Source organism: Bipolaris sorokiniana, assembly GCF_000338995.1.
Source record: "Bipolaris sorokiniana ND90Pr unplaced genomic scaffold COCSAscaffold_14, whole genome shotgun sequence".
NCBI classification, from domain to species: domain Eukaryota; kingdom Fungi; phylum Ascomycota; class Dothideomycetes; order Pleosporales; family Pleosporaceae; genus Bipolaris; species Bipolaris sorokiniana.
Genome location: NW_006911908.1, coordinates 129838 through 154112, shown reverse-complemented (window position 1 = coordinate 154112; position 24275 = coordinate 129838). Strand labels below are relative to the sequence as shown.

The window sequence follows — 24275 nt, the reverse complement described above, 5'->3', positions numbered from 1 at the left end:
CCATCTTGGACTATTTTACCAAGCTTGGAATCAATTCTAAACCGCCATTTCCAGGATATCATGCGACAGCTTGCCAGATGCCAGGTACAAGATCCAAGGGTTGACCAACGTCATCGGCGTTTGACCTCGAGCATTCAAATGCCGAAACACGACACGTGAACACGCTGTCCAGCCAGCCAATGCACGACACCCGATCAGAACAAGCGCGTCGTGTATTACCTCATTGGGCGTCCGATCTAACCTTGCCGTCGGGGCCGAGGCGAATCGCCTATTTCCGGTGTCAATCCTCCCGTTGTCTTGCATGGCGGCTCTGAGACTAGGCAACAAGGCAACAATGGACGTGAGCTGCCTGGTGAAGCCTAGCTTTGATATTGAGCACAAAAGGAAATACAGATGATACTATAAGTATTTTGTTCATGAGAGATGTTTTGTAGTTGTTCATCTGGATTTAGAGGAGAACACAGAATTGTACATATCGACTACATCGTACAATTTACTCCCAGACTCAAAAAATTACACTTCACCTTGACCAAGTCCACCATCAACCACCAACGCCCCCATTAATCCCAACTATTACAACACAAATCAAAAATAAAACGAAATAATGGAACTCAAAGCCATCGCAATCCTCGGCGTACGTACGCCCCCTTCCCACCCCACCTCACCCATCTAACTCACCCACCACACAGCCTGGAGGCCCCCTCGGCACCGCCATCCTCCACGAACTCCTCCAACAACCCTCCCCCACCCCCTTCAAAACCATAACCCTCATCACCCGCCCAACCTCCTCCTACACCCCTCCCCCTCCCCCCTCCACCTGCACTACAACTCTCCTCCACAAACACGCAGACTACACCTCCCCTACCTCCCTCCTCACCGCCTTCTCGGGTCAAGACGCAATCGTAAACTGTATCACCGGCAGCGCAACTCAGTATGCTGCTTACCGCCTTATCATCGATGCTGCATTAGCGGCTGGCGTGAAGTTGTTTTTCGCAAACGAGTTTGTGAGTAATGTGCAGAGTCCAAGGTACACGCGTTTGCCAGAGGGATTTGTAGGAGCGAAAGCGCGGATAAGGAAGGAATTGGAGGAAATAGGGAGGAAAGGAAAGATGGGGTGGGTTGGGTTGAATGGGGGCGCTTTTATGGATATGTGTATGTTATTCCCCTTTCTTCTTCGTCTTATTCCTCAACTTTTATCCTATTTGGGGGGGGAGGAGGGGAGGAGAATCACGTGTGGGAGATTACTGGGGTAGGCGCTTTTGGAAGGAGAGGAAATGCAATACTGATGCGTGAATAGGGCTGACAAAAGGTCCCGCGGGCTTCTCCCTACCTACGTCTCACGCTCGCATCTATGGCACGGGTAACGTCCCGCTGTACTGGACTCCACTACCCGTTCTCGCCCGTGCAGCCGCACGCATGCTGCGGGATCCGGAGGCGGTAATGAATCGCGCCATTCATATTTGTCCGTTTGTAGCGCGACCGGGTGAGCCCTCGTATCTTACGCAGCGTGGATTGCTGCGTGTGCTGGAAGAGGAGTTGGGCACCAAGTTTGAAGTCGAAGAGGTGGATGTTGAGAGGATTTTTCGGAATGCAATGATGGTTTTGGGGAGGTATGAGAGGGGTGAGCCTGGGGGAGAGGGGATTGCGCAGGCAGTTAAGGGGTTGGCGGTTTGCAATCAGTTTTATGAGGAGGAAGTGGGTAGAGAGGAGTCGTTTAGCGACTTAGTTGAGAATGAGACTGTGGGGGTTGAGATGATGGATGTGAGAGATGCGGTTAGGGATGCTATCAGTCGGTATGGAAGGGATTGTGCTGTTGTTGAGGGTATGTTCAAAGTGGAAGCTTGTGAAGTTTAAGGAATTTGAAAAACTTCCTTGGAAAGGCATCATATCTCCTTCCATATCATTAATTGGATGAAGAAGTAATACGATTCAGAGATGAATGAATTCGTTAATTGTAACTATTCTTTTGGTTGGTAATAATCTTTTGTTCCGTGCTCAAGGTCTCCGCCCAACACATCCCTATATGTAAATACCAGCGACCTCCCAAAATACTCCTAACGATCAAAAAAAGATCCCCTCCTCTTCCATACCCCAAAATCACTGAGACGGTCCACCACCAAAATTCTGACCTTGATACTGGTGCATACCTTGTCCATGTCCGTGACCTGTATCCTCCACCGCCATCGAGTCCCAATCCCACTGGTCCATCGTAGCCATAAAAGGATTTGCATAGAACAAACTCATCTGCGGCTGGCCAAACTCGTGTATGCCCGTGTTCGAACTAGTCAGATATTCAGAGCTGGGCGCGTTATTCTGGTAGAATCTCCCGATATCGGGCTGCGGAAAGTAGGGCATACTACCCAACTCATCAGGCCCTGGCCATGCATGCTCTATTTGCTGTAGCTGATGCGGGTGGTTTGTTATTTGGTATGACTGCTGCGAGCCAGGCTGTTGCTGTAATGGCCCATATTCCTGGCGGCCAAGTGCTTGAGTGTGCTCTGGATGGGGCATTTGCTTCTTGGCAGCGTCTTCTGATCGTTGTCTGCTGAGCACCTTGGTGACGACATTGTATGCGCTCTCGCTAACCGCGTCAACAGTCTTCATCGAGTGAAGCCACGCTATAAGCTTTTCGACACAAGATGTCACGTGAGACATGTCGATGGTCAAGTGGACGCAGTCCAATGAAAGCTCGATCAAAAGCGGGGTGAGGGCCTGCATGACTGCATCGTATGAGTTAGTCTAACAGTTCATGTGGTATAACTACCAAGGATGCTTACTCATATGTGTGGCGCACCACCAAGGACCGTTTGCATAGTACCAAGAACGGTTCGGGACATCAGGCAGCAGCGCTGCGATGTCAAGAGCTGCTCCGATACAGGCTTCAGCTGTCTTTTGGTTGAAGCGCGAAGACTCTTCGCTCTGTCGTTTTATCCGCTCATCCGTTTTACAGACGCATGGCCGAGTGATGCAGATCTTGGCATTGTAGTAGTATAGATAGAGCAGCAAGCGCTCGCGATCTAAACTGTGATCAACAGTGGCGGCAGCAGCAGCAGCAGCAACAGGCGCGCCCTGTGGCAACGATTGCAAAGCCCAGGTTTCAAGTTCTTCAGAGAGCGAGGCAATCATGCTCTGTGCGCTCTTCCATGACCTGACAGACTTTCGTGGCGAATAGAGTCCAGTGAGGATCTTGTCCATGAGAATGTCGAGCCTGACATAGGCTGCAGCGAAGTTATCCAAATTGTGTGCAGCGCTCTTCTCCCCAGTAGAAGAGCCAGAGCCACGGCTGTATACCGAAGCAGTGGTAAAAGTATTGTCTGTTGTAGCTTCTCGCGACTTCGATTCCGTCTCGGTCCTGACAGTACCCGGTGGGGGTAGTGTGCAGTCGTTGGCATATATTGCCCGGGGGCGACCCAATATTGCAGTAAGAACGCATTCAACAGAGTTGAGGGCCCACCACAGCTCAGCCAATGAATTTCTCCGGTCGTTGGGTATAGAGGGATTCTCATATCTAAGGTGCAGACCTGCAGCCTGCGCATGTCGGATAGCCATACCGATCATGAACCAGGCTCTGAGCACCATCTCAGCAAGTGTTTGTGTCTCCGGCTCTGGAATATTTCGCCGTGGTTTCGAACGTACCTGCTAACGTGGCCGATCGTGAGGTAGTATAGTGCAAGAAGTCCGATCGCCTGTACCTCATCAGAAGGGTGTATTTAGTAGTTTTCCATGCTCACCTGTATCAGTCGCTGCTCCGGGTGCGAAACGAGAGTCCTCATATTTTGTAGCTGTAAGAGATGGATCGCTCTCCACATGTAGACCAGATGATCGCGATCGTCCGCTCGCCACTCAGCGTCGACTAGATACGAGTACCGCGCACCGATGGCGAACACAAGGTTCATGACAGCTTTCCACTTGGGGCACACGTTTGCCGTAACTATTCCATCCTTCTCGTTGAGATAGAATTGTAGTTGTCGCTCGAACTCATCGTCGACGAGCTTGAACGGACTATACACTGCATGCTTGTAGTAGCCGAACAAACTCTGTGCTGTACTAGCAGAGGGCACGACGTTGGGGTCACCGATTTCGACATCGATGTTAGCCTTGTCGAGGTAAAAATAGTAGTTGGTTGCCGAGTTCGCGTTGGCCTGCGTATAGCCACTCTTCTGTTGACGCCCATGGAGTGCTTCAGCACGACGGTTGAAGGCTTCTGAACTGGCTCCAGGCGGCCCGTAGTTTGAAAAGGAAGGCTCGCCTCCCGGTTGTTCCACCTTGGACTCGAGTGCACGCAGCCACTGGGCTTGTGAGTTACGGCCCATGAAGCCTGCACTTTCTGCCTCATTCACACGCAAGAGATCCTCCTGAACAAAGTCCAGGTCTTCATTTGACCCGACCGAGGCCGAAACAAACGCCTCTCCTACATCTGCAGAAGTAGAGCTCACGGCGTCGTCATCGAAATAAGAGCTTTGTCTCTGGCGCTTGGAGTGTAGCACAGAGGGTACCAAGGGGGTCGAGAGAGAAGGTGTGTCGTCTTCAAAAGACGCCAGTACTTCTTGGATTTTATTCTTGCCTTTCTCGTCCAGTTGGGTACTAACGTCGTTGAAAAGGGCTGTCAGAATCTGCACCTTGCGTAACGCGCTTTCTCCTGTGTCAGCAGAAACCGCGGAGCCAGCGGCATGAACTCTACGCACCCTCGGAGGCGGTCTTTGCGCTCCTGTTCATAGTAGCACGCATGGTCCTTTCCCTGGCGCTGGCAGTTGGTACAGCGCGGCCGGTCACCGGAACATTTGATTTCTGACTGTGGTCAGCGAGCTCTACCTTCCAAGACAACATCGGCCACTCAGTCAGAGCAAAGAAGCAGCTGAAATGCACAGGTTAAGCTGGAAGAGAGGCCCACTTCGCTTACGGCACTGCATACACTACCGGCTGTCAGCTCTGGCCCAATAATTATCGGAATGCCGGGACTCACGGCTTTACTCACTACGTCGGTACGGGGACGCTGAGGTCGCGCTCTGGCAGACAAGTGATAGTTGATGTTTTGTAGTCGTGGAATAGCCACCTTTGCACCTGGCCTTGACCAGGAGCTCAAGTGCTCAGGGGGATGGTGCTGCTGCGTATTGTCCATAGGTTTAAGGGCTTGGATGGAGTGCTACTAGAGGTGAGGCGGCAGCATATCGCTGGACAGGCTCAGTTAATGCTGGGGCTGGGGAGGTAAGAAGCTAGGGTAGAGTTCGTGTCTGTAGCAACGGCCAGATACAGCCGCAAAATCATCAAGCATACATGCATTTGGTCCAGATAATACTGGATATTAAGGAGAGGATTTGGGGATACGAAGCACTATGATTGGTTAGGGCACTTGTACCGTAGCCAATCACGAGCAAATAGGCAATGTCACGTGTCGGCAGCAAGTGAAGCCACATCAAGGTACGCGGGGCACCTGGATGTGATACAACCGATTTTGGTATGCTGTTCGTGCATCTAGATTTACTCAAAGGTTGTTCCAGCCAATTGTCTTGCCTGTACTACTGTTCTTGAGCTGCTTTTGATGCAAATCACATATGTACCTTGTTTAAAACTTTCAAGGCTTTGGGCACCGACACACCCTACATAGCTACCCCCACCATCTAGAGTTGCAATATAGCCAAATATAATATAAGCCCAATGCTCTTGCCTCCACCTGCTAGAGCTTCCGTTTGCTCAACTCCTGTCAATATTTCATCTCAGCATCCCGTGAACGTGCAGCAGACCACAACGGATCCGACGGAGCAGCTCTTATATCGTCTCTTTTAGTCCGTGGACGATTTCTTAAACCTCCAAGGAACACAACGAGCCAACCACTCAGGAAGGTATCCAGAACATGGACAAGTCCCGTGTTCCCACCAGGAAAAGGAATGGGACGCCGCGGAGGACACTAGACTTTAGCCAGAAACGAAGCAAAATAGCGTGTCACCCACCGATTTTCAAGAAAACTCTGCGTTTTTCAGCTAACTACCTCCGAGAATTCGATTCGAGATACCAAAAAGGGCTTCCTCTATCAGCCTGTGCTGGCATTTGCGGAATCTTATACCTAGTGAGATTTCTCCGCAGAGGCTAGACGCGCGAAGCCATATGTGTGCATCTTGGCTGGATCCACAGAGATGTATGATAGTGAGACGTCGCATCGCTAGGGCACATCTGTCCATGTAAAGTCAACACCAAGATCTTGTAGGGTGAGGGTCGATTGGCACATACCTTCAAGTTGATCTTTTTTTATGTAGCTTCGTATGCACGGACGCACACTAAACCCACGCATCCGAGGTCCTCTGAAAGTGCAGGCAGTCGATCAGTGCCCAACGTTGTGTTCCACCCAACAAAAAGCAATATCACCAGTTGTGTCGCATCAAGCCACAAACCATAACTTATAATATGAACAGATCGCGCTAATCGCTCAAACGATTCTTACATACTATCATGTGACACAGATGAAAAAAAAATTCTAGAAATTCCTATGCAGTTTTAAGTTAAGTAAAGCCTGCGATAAAATACTATATACAGAAGAAGATTCTAAGAATAAACTTCACTTTCTAAGTACGGCACATGCGGCCATCTGTGCTGACTTCCCATGCCTCGCTACCAACACCCTTTAGGATATAGAAAACACCCCTGGGGTCGTACTTGGCCTTAATAGCCTTCAGCTTGTCATAGTTGGTACCAAAGAATGTATCTTGCCAGTTGGGCTGCTGGAAATCAGCCTCGTTCAGGTATGCGCCACTGCCTGGAGTAACGGCTTCGAGCTTGGGCATGAGCTTGGTAGTCATCTTCTGCTGGTCTGCCTCCATGGTGGCCCAGGGAGCAGTGGAGTTCCAGTTTGTGATGAGTTGTTGCTGAATCAGAGCATTTCGCCATGCTGGGAACACACTATTTGGGGGGTTTCCAGCGGGCTTCTTGTAATTGGCTGTGCTACCTGCAAGCAAGACACCCTCTGCAATGAGCTCTTGATAGACCTTGACAAGGTCCGCAGTGTTGTTCTCCACAACATCGCGGGGAATGAGACGACCGCCAAACTGGTACCTGTTGACCTCGTATGCTCCGCGTGGGAGAGGACCCATGTAGCGGTCGTAGTGGTCGCGGTAAGAGAGCTCACTATAGACAATTGGCGGGGTGATGCCAAGGTCTGTAAGAGCCTTTGCAAAAGGCGCAAGCACAGTGTCCTTGACATACGCAGACGTCGAGTCCCAAACAGTGACGGGCTTGAGGACAATGTACTGGGTGGAGACCAAGAAGACCACCATGGCACCAGCATCGACCATTCCTGGAAGGAGCTCGATAAGCTTGGAAGTGGCTGCGGCAAACTTCTCGGGGGTGGTAGATGATGCCAGGAGTTGCATAGCAGCACCACCAACCTTCTTGGATGGGTATGCCTTCACAGTCATTGAAAGGACGACAGCATATGTGCCACCACCTCCTCCGCTGAGAGCCCAGTAGAGGTCAGAGTTTTCGGTCGCTGAAGCAGTGAGAATCTTGCCTTCAGCAGTAACGACCTAGAAATAAATCATTAGTCGTGGTTCTTTTCGCTTGTAACATAGAGTTTCTCACGTTGAAAGACAAGGTCTGATCGGCACCAAGACCAAAGGCAGTGCTGAGAACACTGTGACCACCACCTTGGGTGAATCCTCCGGCCAGACCAACAGTGGCGCATTCGCCAGACACAACACTCATATTTTGCTTGTGTGCCGCCTCTAGCAACTCATTGCCCATGACTCCGGCACCAACAGTGACGGACGGGCCAGTGTAGTACTTATCCGACCAGTCACCAAAGGTAATGCTCTTTAGACTTTGCGTCCAGATAGCAAGAGCGCCGGCTCCAGTAGAGCGACCAAGGAAGTCATGACCAGTGTTGCGAACAACAAGACGAATCTTCTTATCCTTGGCAAATTTGAGAGCAGACACGACATCCTTTGCCTCGGTGGCTTTGACAGAATATGAGACATAGTTGCCCAGGGTGCAAGGGATGCTCCTATCCGAGAATGGATCGCAGCTCTGATTGGCGAAGTAGGACTGCATAACCGAATGCGAGGAGGGGGTACTGCCAAGACGTATCAAAATCATATCCAGAAGAATGTGAACGTACATGACTCTTGTACTTACTGTGTAAGAGGGTTCAGCCATTGTGACTTCAGCGCGCTGCAAGCATCGGCATCGTATGTTGGGTCGTGACATGGCGAACCGATGGGGACAGTAGCTACAAGCTTTCCGTTGACAGTTGAGTTTAGGATCGACCATGCTTCAGTAGTTGGCCAATCGGCGTCACCTGGCAGACGGTAGCAGTCTGCAGTAGCAGCGTCTGCAAGACGAGCACATTGTAACGCCCCAAGGAGCAGGGCATTCTCGGCGAACCTCATCCTGTAGTGAAGAGAAAAAGTATTAGATAGTAGTAGTGGTGGATTCAAAGGAACATGTTGCAAGCCCTTGATATATACTCGTTGCTTGCCTGAATGTTCATTTCGCACTGCCTCGAACCCACCATCCTTACTTCGGAGCCCAGCTCGAAGAAGGCAGTTTAGCGACCATCCGTCGCCTCGTGTAGGAATGCAGCGCCGGTAGTGTCGACCCGGCGCAGTGTATCCACACGTTGATGCCGTGGCAAGGCACCAGCCTTGCAATGGGCTGGATGCCGGCGAAAAGCTCAAGGCGGAAACTGATAGCCGCAGGTACGGGTCGTCGACCTTCTGCAGGGCATGGTGGGTCCACAGATCAATGGAGGGATTTAACCGGGTGGGTTCACGCTGGGGTGTGGATCCTTTACCGAGGGCCGTCCTGTTACGTAGGATTGGGAGTGGTCAAACTATGGAGACACCTTTTGTATCTGAGTGGATGTGATAGATAAGAAGAGCGATGATGGTGCCACTGTTCAACCCCACATCTCCATTCACCATGTGTTATTGCGCTATAATTACCCCTACCATACCCCCTTTGATCATATTCCTTCGACTCCAACGTTCTTCGTTGTTGAACCCCTAGCAAGTGGAGGCAAATCGGTTGGGACTTTACAATTGGCTTTCGGTTAGCGTGTGTGGCGTTCGCCTGACACGCCGGATTATTCCCCACGTGTCGCTAAGGCGGCTGGCACATGAAAGGACCCCTTTGTGAACATGGATTCCGTTCTACTCTTAGTACATGCAGAGTCCAAGAGACTATGCGACAGCGGCTTCTCGCAAAGTTTGCGCTATCGAAAGTGCCATGGTCGGCTACGCTCCTGTACCCGGCAGTTCATACCGATGACGGGTGACGCCACGACTCGTAGGTTTCAGTCATGAACTGTTCGTAGAATGGAACCCCTGTGCACATCATACCCCAAGAACACCTTCCGTTTCGAGTCGTGGGTTAAATAGCATTACCTTTGCCGCCGCTGATTCACTCGTGACCTTTTTGCGGTTTCACTCATACCAGCTACATAACAGAGTCCAACTTCCATGTACTTGTCCTCTGGCCAGTCAGGTCTAGTAGCAGCATCACCATGAAGGCCTTTCTCCGAAATTACTTTCTGCTGTGCCTTGCTGCCATCTCAATGGTAACCACGGCACAGCAGACTGCCAAATCAGATCTCCCCGCATGCGCCGTAAGCTACGCTCGCTTCTCGTATCTCGACTTTTGCTGACTGCTACAGCTACTCTGTCTCGGGAGCGCATTCAAAACCAACACTTGCTCTCCCACTGACCAAGCTTGCATTTGTACAAACAAGGTTTTCCAGCACAACGTAACTCTGTGCGTGAGCACTACCTGCACCATTCCCGAAGCCTTGGGTATTTTGAATCCACTCCCGTTGAGAAAAAGCAAAAAAGGCTAATTCGTATAAAGTTACACGAAATATCAGCCTTACCAACTGCGGGGCTCCAGTACGCGATCGCGGCAACAGCTATGTCATCTTGTCAAACACCATGCTGTGCATAGCATCCGCCTTCGTTATCATTCGATTCGCCTTCAAGGTCACCATGTCGAGACTGGACATTGGCTGGGACGACTGGTGCGTCCTTGCGACACTGATAGCTGCCATACCCAGCGCCTTCATCACGGTATACGGCACTGTCAAGAACGGACTTGGTCAAGACCTCTGGACCTTGACTCCCACACAAATCACAAACATGCTGCGGTACTTTTACATCATGGCATGGTTATACTTCACCCAACTCTCGCTACTGAAGCTCACCCTGCTGTTCTTCTACATCCGCGTGTTTCCCAGCAAAGACGTCCAGCGTTTACTATGGGGCACCGTCATTTTCGTCGTACTCTGGGGCCTCGCTTTCATCATCGTGGCGATTTTTCAATGCCAACCGATCTACTACTTCTGGACGAAATGGGACGGCATGCATGAAGGCAAATGTCTCAAGATCAACGCAATTACCGCATCAAACGCCGCCATCTCGATTGCTTTGGACTTCTGGATCCTAGGCGTACCTCTCTGGCAGCTTTGGGGCCTGAAGCTGCATTGGAAGAAGAAGGTCGGTGTAGCACTAATGTTTTGCGTTGGCACCTTCGTTACAGTGGTTAGCATTCTGCGTCTGCAGGCCTTAGTGCACTTCGCCGCGTCATCAAACGTTAGCTGGGAGTTCTACGACGTCTCAGTATGGAGCACGGTCGAGATATGCGTTGGAATCATGTGGTAAGTTAACTTTGTCTGAACCATGTATTTTCTTATCGCATTTTTTGCTAACATATGGTCGCAGCGCATGCCTTCCGACACTTCGCCTCCTCCTAGTCAAACTCTTCCCGATCCTCGGTGGCTCCTCGGCACGCAGCCGTCAATACTACAACTACGGAAGCGGCAATGAGCTGCGCAGCGTCGGCCAACAGAAAAGCAAATCATACAACGTCAACACTGCTGTATCGAGCCCACGGACTGCATCCTTTGATGACAAAGTTGAGGAGGGCATCAGGGTCCAGACGTCGTATAATGTGAAGCATAGCAATAGCAGAGACGATACAGACGAAGCGAGCCTGGTCAGCCACGAAGCGCCACAGAGGCTGTAATGCCGAGATACGCCGTGCGTATCCATCTTACGTTACAATAATAGTTTGAATTAAAGACGGGATTCCCTACCAATTCGTACTAATTCGCACCGATTCTCACCAATTCGCACCATTTCGCATGATCGGATGTGCTCAGTATCACCGTGCATCGATGATTGCAACTCCAAGTTGCCCAAACCTTATCGCGATGAACCTCTGCATTCAAAGCAGCTCTTATGCTAAATACAAATCATCATCTGAGTGCTGACCGTGATGATCGACGTACACTGAAACGCACATGCACGCACATCACGGTTCCGTGGTTCGGCCGTCCAAAGGGTAGTGCAGATCGTTCAGAAGAATACCACCGAGATCCTCGTGGGAGATCAGCGCTAGTATGACAGATCCACGTGTCGTCGATCTCTCTGCACGTAACCTCATATAGAAGCTTCGTTGAAGAAAAAATTGGCGTCTTTTGCCCAGAATGCCAACCTGGTATGCCAATTAATTCGGGTCTTGTCCTTTAGACGGCAGTTGTTAACATGGCTGCGCACCTACTCGCCACACGGCTCAGGAGGTATTCGAAGGAATAGGAGACGCGGCGAGGCAGCGGGAAGTGGTTCCGGTGGAGTGCAGACTACGTATGAATCGTAAGTCTGCTATGGAGTAGTGATGTGGCTTGTGAAGCTGCCGCCGCCACAATGTGGGGTCAATACCTAATAGCCGGAATTCAGCGTACCACCCAGCCTCTCACGGACCGAACTTTCAGCCACTGCGCCGCAATCACGATCGCCCACATTGACCACGACAAGTTCAACAGTAGTAATTCCTATTGTTATTTTGCATGCATCTATTGGGTTGCATGACCGTTCGGCAAGCTGCAGCATCTGAAAGTATATACACCTAGAGTGGTAATGGCAACAGACAAAAAGCCGCGCTCGGCCGAGAATTAGGTACGTAGGTTAGCTTACTAGCGGCCGCGAAACTTTGAACCAAGTGACATTGCCGGCAGGGGCAGATGACGAAGAGGCCGCCAATTATTGGCCTTTTTGCCTCTTTTGCTGCTCTTGCTGCTGTAGTCTTTTTTCGCGCTTGTCTGCGATTCGATGAAATATGCTGCCATCGTATACAGCGCGGATGTCCTCCTTTAAACAGTTAGTCAACATAGAATACCGAGTGTGGGTCCCCCTAGGAGGGCTACAAACTTTCATCATCCGACCATCCTCAGGCCAAAGCATCAGATACGTCGCGGTCCCTAGCGTTGACATTTGTTAGCGCGTTTTGGTGTCTCCCTATCAGCCCAGGGCTGTCGAGTACTCACATTCGAAAATGAAACCACACCAGCCAATCGGATCGTTGATGTTTCTTTGACCCATCAAAGTATTCTTCAAATCCTGGATTGTCAGGTAATCCCTGCCATCCGCATACTTGGTAAAGATTTCCTCAAACTTGGCCGGGATGAATCTTCCCTCCGGATCGAAAGTCCCAGTGTCACTTCCATGTCTTGCCCTATGCACATTCTTTAGGAATAGGCGGAAATAGGGGTCTGGCAGCCATCCTGGAGATGTCGGATACGAGAAGTTGATGTGAATAACTAGGACCGCGAAAGCGGAGAAGAGGATTCCAAGGCCCAGGCGATAGAAACCGATATATGTGTCTTGTGGCCAAAGAATTCCATCGCCGTCACGGTCAAAGAAGTCGCAGTGCTGTTGAAGTACAGTTTGATGAGAGTGTTTTTCAGCCCAGTTGTCTTGTGTGCTTCCTTGGGGCGTATCCAGTGAAGGCGCAAGGTTCGCGCGTGCTACCGCTGTGTGTATTTGGCGATGAGCAAAGTAACACGTCAAGTTGAGTCGTGTCAGAGAAGCTTACCTGGATGTGGGAGTTTGGGGTCGTTAATGTCAAACCATGGTTTCCTCTGCGTAGTAATGGGTACCTCGCGTATGGCGTACACGGGCACACCATCTTCCTGAATCCCAGACTCCCCAGTTTTATCATTTAGCTTTGCGATCATGGCAAAGAACTTTCTGTTACAACTAACAATTAGAGAGAATAGCTTTAGAGAAAGATCAAACAAAAGAATTTCAAGTCATTCCAGCCAAGCCATTTCGTCTTGTAAACATCATGTAGGATGCGAGCTGGATGCTCCTATTGGATCGAGTGGTAAACATGACGTCAATGACTTGGGGCTTGGTATGGTTGTGCACAATCCTGAAGGCGAGGGAACCAAGGCTTAGTTCTTAAGTATCAGTGTGCCAGAATGATTGCAGTGCATAGATGGGGTAGATGGGGTTGTAAGGTGACACAGGTGTTGCGACGTCTACGTGCTGCAGCTGCCACTGTCTGGGATCGCAGCCTCACAGCCAATCATGGCAATGCAGATGCGGAATCAACCAAGCCGCGGTTGGATCGCCAGGAACGTGGCAGCCCTGGCAGATTTGGATAGAAGTCGTGCCAATTATGAATTCTTCTCATGAACTCCTCCTGTCCATAGCCCTGGGTCAAGCCCATCCCGTTTTTTGTCATACGTACAAAACTTCTCGAATTCTTTCGATTCGCTCGCTTCAAATATATTCAACTGATCATGCATAATATCGTTCTGCGTACTTGTTATCTTTTGATGAGCCCTTATTCTACTACGTTGCAGCTATACAGCCTTGGCAATTTCCTCTGGCGAGAAGAAGAATTTGTAAAGGTTTCATACAGAGACTATAACACATTTCTATATATCTTAATATTCAGATAAGTGAGTTTGAATGCTCTTGGGTGCTGCACTCCGCTATCACTCTGCACCAAGGGTAGGGTATGTAGATTGCGCAATATGAGACACCGAGGGAGCATGAACTTGGCCATCGGATACCACCAATATTAATACCAATAATTTCTCATGCTGCTGAGCGACAATATCTCTGAAACAAATTCAGAGCAGTATGCGTACATATATGACCCTGGTGATCTATACCGACTGCATTTGGTTAGCGCAATATTGTGAATGAATGACGCGCATGCACGGGACCGCGGGAATACGCGCCTTGCAAGGTCGCGCAACAACACACGGCCTTCTTGATGATGCAGCGACAGTGGACGCTTTTGGAAGACGGTACACGCTTCTAGTGCAGCACTGAAATTTTCTGAGATGACCGCGTAACTGCAATGTCGTCGCCGCTGCCTGATTTCTATTCGTCCCAATTCTCCATCACCTCGCCGCGTCGCATCCCCAAATCGAAGTTTACCTATAAACAACTACACCAGCTCAAGTCCTACAGCCCACAGACTCCTCTTCGCGTAATCGCACATGTCGACCTCGACGCTTTTTACGCCCAGTGCGAAACCGTTCGTCTGGGTATCGATCCTTCCAAGCCCCTCGCTGTGCAACAATGGCAGGGCCTCATAGCAATCAACTACCCCGCGCGCGAATTCGGGCTAAGCCGACATGTCACATCCACCGAAGCGCTGAAGCAATGTCCCGACCTCATACTACAACATGTTGCGACATGGAAAGAAGGCGACGAGAACTGGGCGTACCATGAAAACAGTTTCCGAGACATGGCGACGCACAAAGTCAGTCTGGACCCATATCGCAAGGAGAGCCGCAAGATTCTCAAATGCATCAAAGACATCTTGCCAGAGAAGGAACAGCGTGTGGAGAAAGCGAGCATTGACGAAGTCTTTATGGACTTGAGCGCGCAGGTACATACTATCCTTTTGGAGAGATACCCAGAGTTGAGAGGGCCGGCACCGTACGACGATCCGACAGAGCCACTGCCAAAGGTACCAACAACAGTGCTAGACTGGGCCGCTGATGCGCTTGTAGGGACGGGGGAGGAAGATGGAGAGGATAGAGACCCGGATTGGGATGATGTGTGTATGGTGATTGCATCCGAAATTGTCCGGGACGTAAGGAAGCACATCAAAGATACACTTGGATATACGTGTTCTGGTGGTGTGGCTAGAAATAAGATGCTTGCAAAGTTGGGCTCAGGATACAAGAAGCCAAACCAACAGACCGTCATACGAAACCGCGCAGTCAAAAATTTCCTATCAGACATGAAGTTTACCAAGATTCGAATGCTCGGGGGAAAGCTAGGAGATGAGGTTGTTTCTACTTTTGGCACGGACAAGGTTAGAGACCTCATGGAGCAACCCTTGGATCAATTGAAAAAGCTGGGTGAGGACACAGGCAGCTGGTTGTACTCTACCATCCGAGGCGAGGACAACAGCGAGGTCAATCCACGTACACAGATCAAAAGTATGCTTTCAGCAAAGTCCTTTCGGCCATCGATCAATTCCTTTGAGCAAGGTGTCCGATGGCTGCGTATCTTTGTCGCAGACATCTTCTCAAGATGTGTGGAGGAAGGTGTGCTTGAGAACAAGCGACGGCCCAAGAGTATTAATCTCCACCATCGACAAGGCACCCAAACTCGAAGTCGCCAAGCACCGATTCCTCAGGGCAAGCCTTTGTCCGAAGCAATCCTATTTGACCTCGCAAAGAATTTGCTGGCACAAACGGTTGTTGACGGGCGCGCCTGGCCTTGTTCAAACCTTTCATTAAGTGTCGGTGGTTTCGAAGACGGCATCACAAACAACAAAGGCATTGGCGGCTTCTTAGTACGAGGCGAGGAAGCAAAAGCCATGATGTCAACGGGCAGAGTCACGAGCAGTAGCAGCGAGCCACCCACAAAGCGAAGACGAACAAAAGGCAACATTGCGAATTTCTTTGGTCCGCGGGACGATAAGAAGAAGGATTTTGACACTGCGAGAGCAGTGCTTTTGAAAGCACATGCTGAGTTCACAAAGGAGGAGTCAGAAGAGGACATTGATGCACAAGAGGATGAGGATGCGTTATTCGCTGGAGACGGCGATGAATTTGAAAGACCATCTACACCACCACTGAACAGGTATAGCTCGCATGGTGACATCCATCCTCCAAATACTCCTCCATCAGCTCAACCGCAATTCATCTCGAATTCTCGACCTCCACATCAAGGCAACGAAGCACAACCACCAGCTCCACGGCCAAAATCACCTGCCCAGCAAAAAACCATGGACACATTTTTCTGTCCCAGGTGCAACATCCACCTACCGCCTGGTGAGAAACCCGAGCACGAAGATTATCACTTTGCACTCGACCTGTCACGAGAAATGCGGCAAGAAGATCGTACGGCAGTGGTGCCGCCTTCTGGTGCTACGAGTGCAAAAAGAAGTGCGACTACTTCGAAACCATCGAGAGGACGTGGGAGGCCACCCGGTGGTGGTGGTGTAGAAAAAGGGCAAGCCAAGTTAGCATTTGGCAAGAGTACATGATGAATGTTTAATGGGTAAACTTATTATTCAACAATTACGATTTTCAATATTACTATGTATATTCATATCTTGTCATCATGATGCCTATGTGCAGCGTTGTGATATTCTCATAATACCACCATTACCATGCTCTCTCTCTCTCTCCTCTCCATGTCCACTCGCCTAGACGACTTCAAACTCAAGCCGAATCCTCGGCACCTCCTTGCTGCCCTCAGGCATGGTGTAGGTAAAGTTCCAAAACTCAAAGTCACTACATTGATCCGTTAGTACTATTCCCTTTTCTTCCAAGTAGTTCATGGGGGAAAAAAAACTTACTTAATCGTCTTTCCAGCCCCGCCAAACATCCCGTTAAACGTAACCGCATACTCCAAATTCACCGTGCCAGTCACATTCTTCACCTTGATCCCTTGCACATCCTCCCAACTGCGAACATCCCTCTTACCCGCCCACCCGTTCGGCGCGACGAGAAACGAAAACCCAGTCTCGCCCCCCGCACCATTGGGATACGTGAGTTCCAAACTCCCCGGACCAACAACAGCCTGTAGCGCTTTCGTCTGCGCATACAAGGTAATCCAGCCCACGCCGTCTTTCTCCTGCTCAGACCGCGCCCACTGGACGACGGCTGGGTTGAAGGAGTTCTGGTTGATGCTTGGCCCGCCGATTACGTTTTCGGAAAAGGAGGTTGCGCCGATGGTTAGCGAGGGGGAGAGCCATGCGGAGATGTTGCGCGGGTAGGTATCGTATGGGGGCGAGAACGCGGAGGTGGAAACGGAGTGCGTAGCCGGAAAGGTGGTGAGGGAAGAGAGCGTAGTATTGGGCACGAGAGCGTTGTGGAACGGGGCGAGGATAGCGACGAGGGGCCCGATGGCAAAGTCGTTTTTATGACCCATGACCCAGGGTTTCTTGTGGATTGGCGCTTTCTCTTTTCCTACTAATGTCCACATGTGCAGGGCTAGGATGCTCAAGTACCGGTTCATGTCGAAGCCGTACGCACGATCCCAGGGCCCGGCGACGTTTTTCAAGTTTGCGTTGTAGAGTTGGCCGAGAATAGCCCATGTATCGCGGATCATGCGGGGGCCGTACTCGCCCATGATGCTGTCAGCGGGATCGAGGTACTTGGCCCATAGGGTAAGCGCGTACAGCGAGACGCCGGCGTAGGTGCCAGAGTTGAATTCAGAGAGTGTGTTATCGCGGGTGAACAGGTCGATAATGTCTTTGGCGTAGGCTTCGCCAGCGCTCGTCATGTTTGCGTCGTTGAGGCGTCGGCCAATGTATCCAGAGACAAAGGCGCGCATGATGGACGGATTGCTGTATGCAGGGTACAAATTGTCATCATCGACACCACCGACGCGATAGCTATCACCAATAGTCGTATTGTACAGACTCTCGAGAATATACGCCGTCGTGTCCTGCGGGAGGAGATGCGGGAATTCCTCGAGCATAATGACAAACGTGGTGCCAATGAAGCCGCGCCAGTTGGGGTCCCACGAGTTGTAGATTGAGGCTGGGTATTCTGGCGTACCGACATAGGGCTCCTCGGGATATTTTTGGTAATCGCCGTACCACTGCTCGCTCTCGTTCTTGAATTGGCCCTGGATAATGTTGGTCACAATTCTGACCGCCTGCTCCACATCGTCGTTCTCGTTGCGTGCGAGCAGACCCGCGGCATACCAAGCGCTCGACCTCGTATCGTGCACCATAGCAGCCGCGTCCAAGTCGAACAGATATCCTCGTTCATTGTCATAGTACATGTCCATCCAGTCCATTGACTCTTGCAGCAGACTAGTTGTGAAATCTTGCGTCTCATTGCGTGTGATCAAGTTGCGCCCGGCGAAGACATGTTGTGCTAGAAGTGCCGAAGCAACAGACAGCCGGGAAAAGGCGACCATGGCGAGCGATGTAAAGCGAACAAGGAATGCTCACATCACAAAAGAGCAGGCCCATCGCGTACTTGAGTACGGCGCAGACCCAGGCGGCCAAGCACCAGAATCCGAGGCCATATCCGAAGCGGTACTTAGAGAGAGGGGTTTCGGTATCTGATATGGCGAGATAACGATTATACCGGCATGGCGGTCTATCGTGCTGGTATGGGGCCCGGATAATTGTTGGCTAGTTCGTTCAAAGTTGCGGGTTCGTAGTCAAAAGAGGAATGTCAAACCATGACTCGTGCCGACAAAACGTGACGGAGCGAAATGACCAACCACAAGCATCGGACCATTTGCCCTTTGGATGGGCAGTTTTGCTCCCCAGACTACAGCATTTTTGCACCTGCACCGCTATAAAATCGTCGATCGAGGGCCGACCCGTTCAACGTGGTAAAAGAAGCCAGTTCTTTGTTCCACCAAGCTGCACGGTCGCCACGCCGTTGACTTCCACGTGTTGCAGAGTGTAGTCAAAGGCCCTCTGGTCACGTGCACTTATTCGCGAGCCCCTGTTCACGTGGCAGCACTAGCATGGATGCCAGCCATGCATACCTCGGCCACTGCCCTTGTAATGTGTGTACTTTATCTGCAATCATCAAGTGGAAGCAGCCCGGATGCCGCCAGCCTCGTGGAGGCTGCGAGCAGAAGCTGCAGGACGGTGGCAACCCGTGGCCGATCAAACGGGGCGAAAATAAAATCCGAGATTCATCACACCCTCGATGCGAGTCATTATAGCGTGTGATGAACATGTGGCAAAGGGCTTGTGGCGAAAAGCTTAAGGCAACCCATACTGTCCGTGAAGCAAGTAAACACAGGGCGAACATTTTCAACAGAGAAAAAGGCATTGGCATTCAGGATTTGGCATGCTCGTTGTGCATGTGTAAATAACCGTTCATTCGTTAACATCGATATCGCAACGTCCAGGTCGCAGGTATATACATTGCAAGAAAAGCAGGATCCGGAAATAGATGCAACTACCAGGATAGCGATAGCCATCATTGCAATGAATGTCCTGCTGGAAAGGGTCGAAAGATTCCGTGGCAATAAAAATGGTTGCGCACCCCGCAAGTCAAAAAAATCCGAAGAGGAATGAGAGACGACGCCCAATTTCCCAGATAACGTACACATAAATATCAAACATACAAAGGAAATAAAAAAACCTGATGGACAAGTTTCCATGGGTAGTTTCCAACCGGGTGTGGCAGATGAATGGCTCATGACTTCAGATCCTAGGAAAACGGCTCTCTATCCGGGTAGTTTTTGTTTTGGTTGGGGAAATGGATTAAACTCCCTAAGGGGGCTTCCAGAAGACAGAAGATGGTCCATTAAAATATTAGGTGGGGGGTAGCCAGACTCCAGAGCACCATCCAGCAGCGTGGGAAAAAAGGGTATCTCCGGGCTCGACAGATGGACGCGGCAACAACAACAGGGCCGAAAGATTTTTGGAAGCTATGTCTATCTGGTACTGTACCTAGAGGTGCCAGACTGTGGGTTGCGTGACGCCTGCGGTTGTTGTGACAGGGGGTATTCTAGGCAAAACATGTTAGTTGCGTGGAGCGCAATCATGAATAGTACTTACGCCGACCATCCGAGGCGATGTAGTAGCCTGGAGCGGCTGCCGTGGCACTACGGGGGGAGCTTAGCGATAGACCAAAAAGGGCTCGTCATAGTAACCAAAATACCTTGAGGCAGTGTACGGGGCGGACTGGGAAGGCGCCTGGCGGCCGTATGGATCAGGAGTGGCGGCTGGATACGACGAGTAGGGCGATTGCGCCGGGTAGTCACGTCCTCCTGGCTGTGGGTATGCCGAGTAAGGGTCCGCAGGCGATGTCCTGGGGGCAGAGGCAGCGGGCGAGGGCTGGTAACCCGGGTGTGAGCTTCCATAGGTGGATGTGGGGGTCGTGGTGTAGTGCGGGTCACCGCTGGAGTAGCTGCCAGCGCCGTAGGCGGGAGTCCTCGAGGCTGTCGACTGGCGAGGCTGGTCGTAGGGATCGGCAGAGGCATGCGATGAGCCGTGATCGTAAGGTTTTGTCGGACCCCAATGCTGGCGAGCAGCATGTGTGCGAGAGTCCTGATAAGCCACTAATGAAGCGTTAGGGCCGGCTGATACCTTTGTAGTGCGCACTTGTGGACTGTGGCTACCTCCGCGGCCCGTCTCGCCAGGCTGTCTTTCCTGCTGCCAGCGTTGGGAATCCATTTTCAAGTCTTGTATCATTTGCTGTAGCGAACCAGTCAGTGTTGTGTTTGGGGGGGTGGAAGAAGAAGGTGATGAGTGAGAGGAGCGCCAGTCAGTCAGACATACCGATGTGAGGGTTCGATAGGCCGTTATCCAGTAGCCGGGCTGGCCCTGCGTAGTTTGTCAGTAGTGCTCCGTAGTGTGGACATCATGGCAAAAGTTGCGGACCTGGTATTCTCCGGTGCCTGTGCCAGGCCTGACGAGCGCATCTGGGCCCAGGTAGCGCTGGATGTCGGCCGTGATTACTTCTCGCGCGATGCCTTCACCAGGCACAAACCACTGATTTGCGCGCGACATGGTTGACAGCGAGATGTGGGTACGAGTGTCTGTGGGGGAGGTGATGAAAAGAAAGATGACGCTTTTGTCAATGCCAACTGTTGGGCGGCCAAGCTAAGGGAGCTAGTACAGACCAGGAGGGGACCTTTGTTTCTCTCCAGGGGACCAAGAAGGAGCTCCAGAAGGGTGGTTGGACAGAAGACTAGTCACGTCGGGATGACGATGCAGGCTGGTGTGAGAGTCCGGGGGTAAGGAGCTATCAAGACCAAGGGATGTCCAGAAGAGTTGGTGGAAGAAGATGCAGCACGCAAGAGCGGGGGTTTGGACCAATATACCGGCACTGGGAGGCGTGCAGCCTGTGACAGGAGTGGACCTTTTGACGGCGTGGCTGCCGGGGACCGTTTTGGGATACCGAAGGTGATGGGATCCAGGTTCCTAGCCAGGAGAGGATGGAAGTAAGGTTTTGCTGTCGGGGATCACGACAGGAGAGTGCCTAGAGGGATACTAGAGACTATGCGAGAGGCGATATTGCGCACTTTCGCAGGCTACGTTGTTGAGAGGAAAGAGGGAGAGAGCGGGTGTGTGTGTGTGTTGGCTCGAGGAAGGATGAGCTTGAGCAGAGCCGCAGGTGAGGGTTGGGCGCAGCGAGTGCGGGGTGATTGGCCGAAGTAGATGGGCTCAGCTGGGAGCTGGCGCAGATATGCACGTCAGTCGGCTGGGAAGAGGGGGACGGGCTCTTCGGGCAGCAAGCAGGCGAAGGGAAGGATTCTTGGTAGGGTAGGGGTGGTGCAGGTAGATGTGGGAGAGGGGAGGGAAGAGGGCAGACTGGTGCAGCAGTAGTGGTTGCAAGCAACAGCAGTAGCAGTGGCAGTAGCAGTAGCAACAGTCAAGCAGCTCGAAGCGGGCGGGCAGGCAGGCAGAAAGAGAAGGAAAAGACTAAAAGAAGAGGGGCGCACCGACGGCAGGCAAAGTAATTATTCGCGTGGGCCAAAAGACGGCGGCCATGAGAGTCTGGCGCGATTTGGGTAGCAAGGGCCAGAGTGGGCGAAGGCGAGGGCGAGGGTGCAGCGAGTGGTGTGGAGACGGGCAACAGGCCCTGCCATGGCGCCGCTTGGGCATCAACTGCCACGGGCCAGCGCCTGACGGTCAGCAAGCTAGCAGAGCAAATGTACCACAGACCCGCTGTGGCCGGTGTACACTACTTGGGTTCATACGGCTCTTCTGGGTGTGTATGTATGTATGTATGTATGTATGTATGTATGTCCATGTACGAGTAATAGTAACTACTACTGCTACTACTACTACTACGACGACGACGACGACGACGACGACGACGACGACGACTACTAGAGCAGATTACTGACAGGCACACGGCACTCGCTGCGACGCCTCGACATTTCCCACTGCGCCACCATTGGCCGACACCACACACGACTCGACCGCTCTAGCAGCGTGGGGACGGGGGACGGGGGGGTTTGGTTCGGGCACATCCGACGGCGGCAGATTTTACGGTGGGTTTGCAAATGCAATCGACATTGGCTGCGTGTGCCAGTGCCAGTGCCTGTGCCTGTGCCTGTGCAGAGTGTCAGGCCGGTGCCAGCCGCTGGTGTGGGTTGGCTGGTGGTGACGTTGGCATGCTGGTGCTGGTGCTGGTGCTGCTGTGCTGCTCCAACGTGTTACGATGCCCTCGCCAGTCGAGTGCAGCCTATGGCCTCACCGACATAAGGCACACCACTCACACTGACCCAACTCTGCCAGTAGGAACGCCTCCCCCGCACCGCGAGCCTTGGGCCCAATCCCTCCGCTCCTCCGTCGTGGCCGCTTGCTATTAGTCGACAAGTCTCGCCCACCCACTTGCACTTGCACTTGCACTTGCACTCATCAGTACCGACGTCTGCCTCAGCCAGGCCAAAGAGCACGTGTTTCTGTGTCACCGCAACTGCCCTGCTGCCCTGCTGCCCAAGCCCGCATACCGCATAACCACCCACGTCACACCCCCTTCGTCCCGTCGCCTGTCGTCAGCCCGTCGAGTCCGCCCCCGTGAACCTCTCCAGGGTTCTTCGCTGCTGGTCCTGCATCCCATCTACCTACTTGCTTACCTCGTACATCATACTACTCGCACTACGACAGACACGGTACTTCCATACATCCGTACTTACCATGTACATACATAGTATGTGCATACATACACGTTCTCACCACTCCACCGGCGGAGGCTCCCGGCTATGCACTGTTGGTCCCTCGCTCCAAAAAAAAAGACAAGACCCAAGCAAACCGACGACCCTGTGAATCGACCCACCTGCCTGCCCAACCACGCTATCTTCAATTTGTAACCACTACCACTACCACTACACCTCACTCGCTGCTTCTTGGACGCACTCGGCCAGACCACACCACGGCTGCGCCATCGCACATTGCGCCCTTGGCAGTCACTTGCCCCAGCCACTCCCGCAATCATAAACCCTCTCTGTTCCCCTACCTCGACCGCCCCCAACCCACCTCTCACGTGGCCGGACCTCTGAGCTCCTGCTTCCATGTCGGCACTCACCTTCGACATGCACTTGGGCTCTGATGCTATCAACCTGTCGCCCCCCGGCCCGAATCCACCCAGAGCTTTTGCTTCCTACGCATGCGGGGTCCCACGGTAATTGTCTGCACATAGATTGCTTGATAACTGCTATACGCCCAACCCGCAAACCAACATGCGCCTGCCTCTGCTGCACATGTCTAACCGCCCGACGTTGATAAGTAGACGTACTCAGCCTGTACCCCATCGCCTACCCATCGCCCTACCTTCTCCCAATCGGCGCCACACACACACATATACATACTTGCTACATGTGTCCATGCTTTTATCGGCACAATGGGAAACAAAGCATAGCCCAAGCATGGACACACTCACATCTACCGCAGCCCGGAACACTGGAGCCCAAAAGGCCGATCGCATACCCACCCTCGTGCCCCAGACTGCCCTGGCCCTCCTCCATGGACGCAGACGCGCCCGCCCCAGCCGTACAGTGACGTTTGCCGGCAGCATCTTCGTTATTTCTGCTGACCGGCTGACGTACTCTACTCCCTTCTTTGCCCCAGACCAAATGCCCGAAACATGTCTGTTGCCGGTAATGAGCGACTTCCCGTGATACTTATGTGACCCCCATGTCCATACTACTGTACCTTCGTATGGACTTGCCCTCCCCGTGATTAACTACTGCACACACGCCCTTTTTTTTAATCATTTTCCTATCCAATTCCGTATACGTATGACGCCCAAAGTCTTGGATGGGAAACTAACTTCAACCCAACCACTCACTCCCCGTTTTTTTCTTTCTTTTTCGAAACTCAAAAAATCAAAAAGCATGAAATAAGGTTACATGAGGGTTGTTAAGTTGCCCGAGTCTAGATCTCCACAGACACATTTGCAGCCCAAACAATCAACCCTTTTCCCCGTGACGTGCCCTTTTTTTTTGCCAATTAAATCACCCTTGATCGTCCCTTTCTTTTTGTTCCTTGGCTTAGAACAACTCAGGTTGCGGAAAACGATATACGACAATTCCCGTCTC

At 51.7% G+C, this 24275-nt stretch overlaps 10 protein-coding genes across 10 annotated transcripts; 5 read left to right on the top strand and 5 right to left on the bottom strand.

Moving 5' to 3' along the window:
• Nucleotides 1–427: 427 nt before the first annotated feature.
• COCSADRAFT_39973 (uncharacterized protein) lies at nucleotides 428–1936 on the top strand. The gene is made up of 3 exons (XM_007705390.1): nucleotides 428–634; nucleotides 690–1152; nucleotides 1298–1936. Exons 1-3 carry the CDS (start codon nucleotides 605–607, stop codon nucleotides 1852–1854), a joined length of 1050 nt encoding a protein of 349 aa, XP_007703580.1. The 5' UTR covers nucleotides 428–604; the 3' UTR covers nucleotides 1855–1936.
• A 3-nt stretch (nucleotides 1937–1939) lies between these two features.
• Nucleotides 1940–5182, bottom strand: COCSADRAFT_184163 (uncharacterized protein). Its single transcript, XM_007705522.1, has 7 exons — nucleotides 4964–5182; nucleotides 4892–4913; nucleotides 4686–4788; nucleotides 3732–4632; nucleotides 3637–3686; nucleotides 2778–3568; nucleotides 1940–2720 (listed from the first exon to the last, which is right to left on the bottom strand). Exons 1-7 carry the CDS (start codon nucleotides 5117–5119, stop codon nucleotides 2098–2100), a joined length of 2646 nt encoding a protein of 881 aa, XP_007703712.1. The 5' UTR covers nucleotides 5120–5182; the 3' UTR covers nucleotides 1940–2097.
• A 514-nt stretch (nucleotides 5183–5696) lies between these two features.
• On the top strand, nucleotides 5697–6166 carry COCSADRAFT_241546 (uncharacterized protein). Its single transcript, XM_007705521.1, has one exon. It carries the CDS (start codon nucleotides 5852–5854, stop codon nucleotides 6086–6088), a length of 237 nt encoding a protein of 78 aa, XP_007703711.1. The 5' UTR covers nucleotides 5697–5851; the 3' UTR covers nucleotides 6089–6166.
• Nucleotides 6167–6436: 270 nt separating this feature from the next.
• Nucleotides 6437–8530, bottom strand: COCSADRAFT_184162 (uncharacterized protein). The gene is made up of 3 exons (XM_007705520.1): nucleotides 8122–8530; nucleotides 7570–8059; nucleotides 6437–7514 (listed from the first exon to the last, which is right to left on the bottom strand). Exons 1-3 carry the CDS (start codon nucleotides 8373–8375, stop codon nucleotides 6558–6560), a joined length of 1701 nt encoding a protein of 566 aa, XP_007703710.1. The 5' UTR covers nucleotides 8376–8530; the 3' UTR covers nucleotides 6437–6557.
• Nucleotides 8531–9411: 881 nt separating this feature from the next.
• On the top strand, nucleotides 9412–11092 carry COCSADRAFT_39971 (uncharacterized protein). The gene is made up of 4 exons (XM_007705389.1): nucleotides 9412–9592; nucleotides 9641–9776; nucleotides 9832–10633; nucleotides 10698–11092. The coding sequence occupies exons 1-4, from the start codon at nucleotides 9491–9493 to the stop codon at nucleotides 10999–11001; spliced, it is 1344 nt and encodes a 447-aa protein (XP_007703579.1). The 5' UTR covers nucleotides 9412–9490; the 3' UTR covers nucleotides 11002–11092.
• A 731-nt stretch (nucleotides 11093–11823) lies between these two features.
• On the bottom strand, nucleotides 11824–13028 carry COCSADRAFT_39970 (uncharacterized protein). The gene is made up of 4 exons (XM_007705388.1): nucleotides 12850–13028; nucleotides 12302–12787; nucleotides 12186–12235; nucleotides 11824–12125 (listed from the first exon to the last, which is right to left on the bottom strand). Exons 1-4 carry the CDS (start codon nucleotides 12989–12991, stop codon nucleotides 12018–12020), a joined length of 786 nt encoding a protein of 261 aa, XP_007703578.1. The 5' UTR covers nucleotides 12992–13028; the 3' UTR covers nucleotides 11824–12017.
• Nucleotides 13029–14049: 1021 nt separating this feature from the next.
• COCSADRAFT_39969 (uncharacterized protein) lies at nucleotides 14050–16311 on the top strand. Its single transcript, XM_007705387.1, has one exon. It carries the CDS (start codon nucleotides 14131–14133, stop codon nucleotides 16279–16281), a length of 2151 nt encoding a protein of 716 aa, XP_007703577.1. The 5' UTR covers nucleotides 14050–14130; the 3' UTR covers nucleotides 16282–16311.
• On the bottom strand, nucleotides 16295–18256 carry COCSADRAFT_150065 (uncharacterized protein). Its single transcript, XM_007705519.1, has 2 exons — nucleotides 16597–18256; nucleotides 16295–16531 (listed from the first exon to the last, which is right to left on the bottom strand). The coding sequence occupies exons 1-2, from the start codon at nucleotides 18168–18170 to the stop codon at nucleotides 16444–16446; spliced, it is 1662 nt and encodes a 553-aa protein (XP_007703709.1). The 5' UTR covers nucleotides 18171–18256; the 3' UTR covers nucleotides 16295–16443.
• Nucleotides 18257–19631: 1375 nt separating this feature from the next.
• On the bottom strand, nucleotides 19632–20981 carry COCSADRAFT_241492 (uncharacterized protein). The gene is made up of 3 exons (XM_007705518.1): nucleotides 20608–20981; nucleotides 20506–20550; nucleotides 19632–20421 (listed from the first exon to the last, which is right to left on the bottom strand). Exons 1-3 carry the CDS (start codon nucleotides 20734–20736, stop codon nucleotides 19843–19845), a joined length of 753 nt encoding a protein of 250 aa, XP_007703708.1. The 5' UTR covers nucleotides 20737–20981; the 3' UTR covers nucleotides 19632–19842.
• Nucleotides 20982–23153: 2172 nt separating this feature from the next.
• Nucleotides 23154–23968, top strand: COCSADRAFT_241454 (uncharacterized protein). The gene has a single exon (XM_007705517.1). It carries the CDS (start codon nucleotides 23418–23420, stop codon nucleotides 23853–23855), a length of 438 nt encoding a protein of 145 aa, XP_007703707.1. The 5' UTR covers nucleotides 23154–23417; the 3' UTR covers nucleotides 23856–23968.
• Nucleotides 23969–24275: the final 307 nt, after the last annotated feature.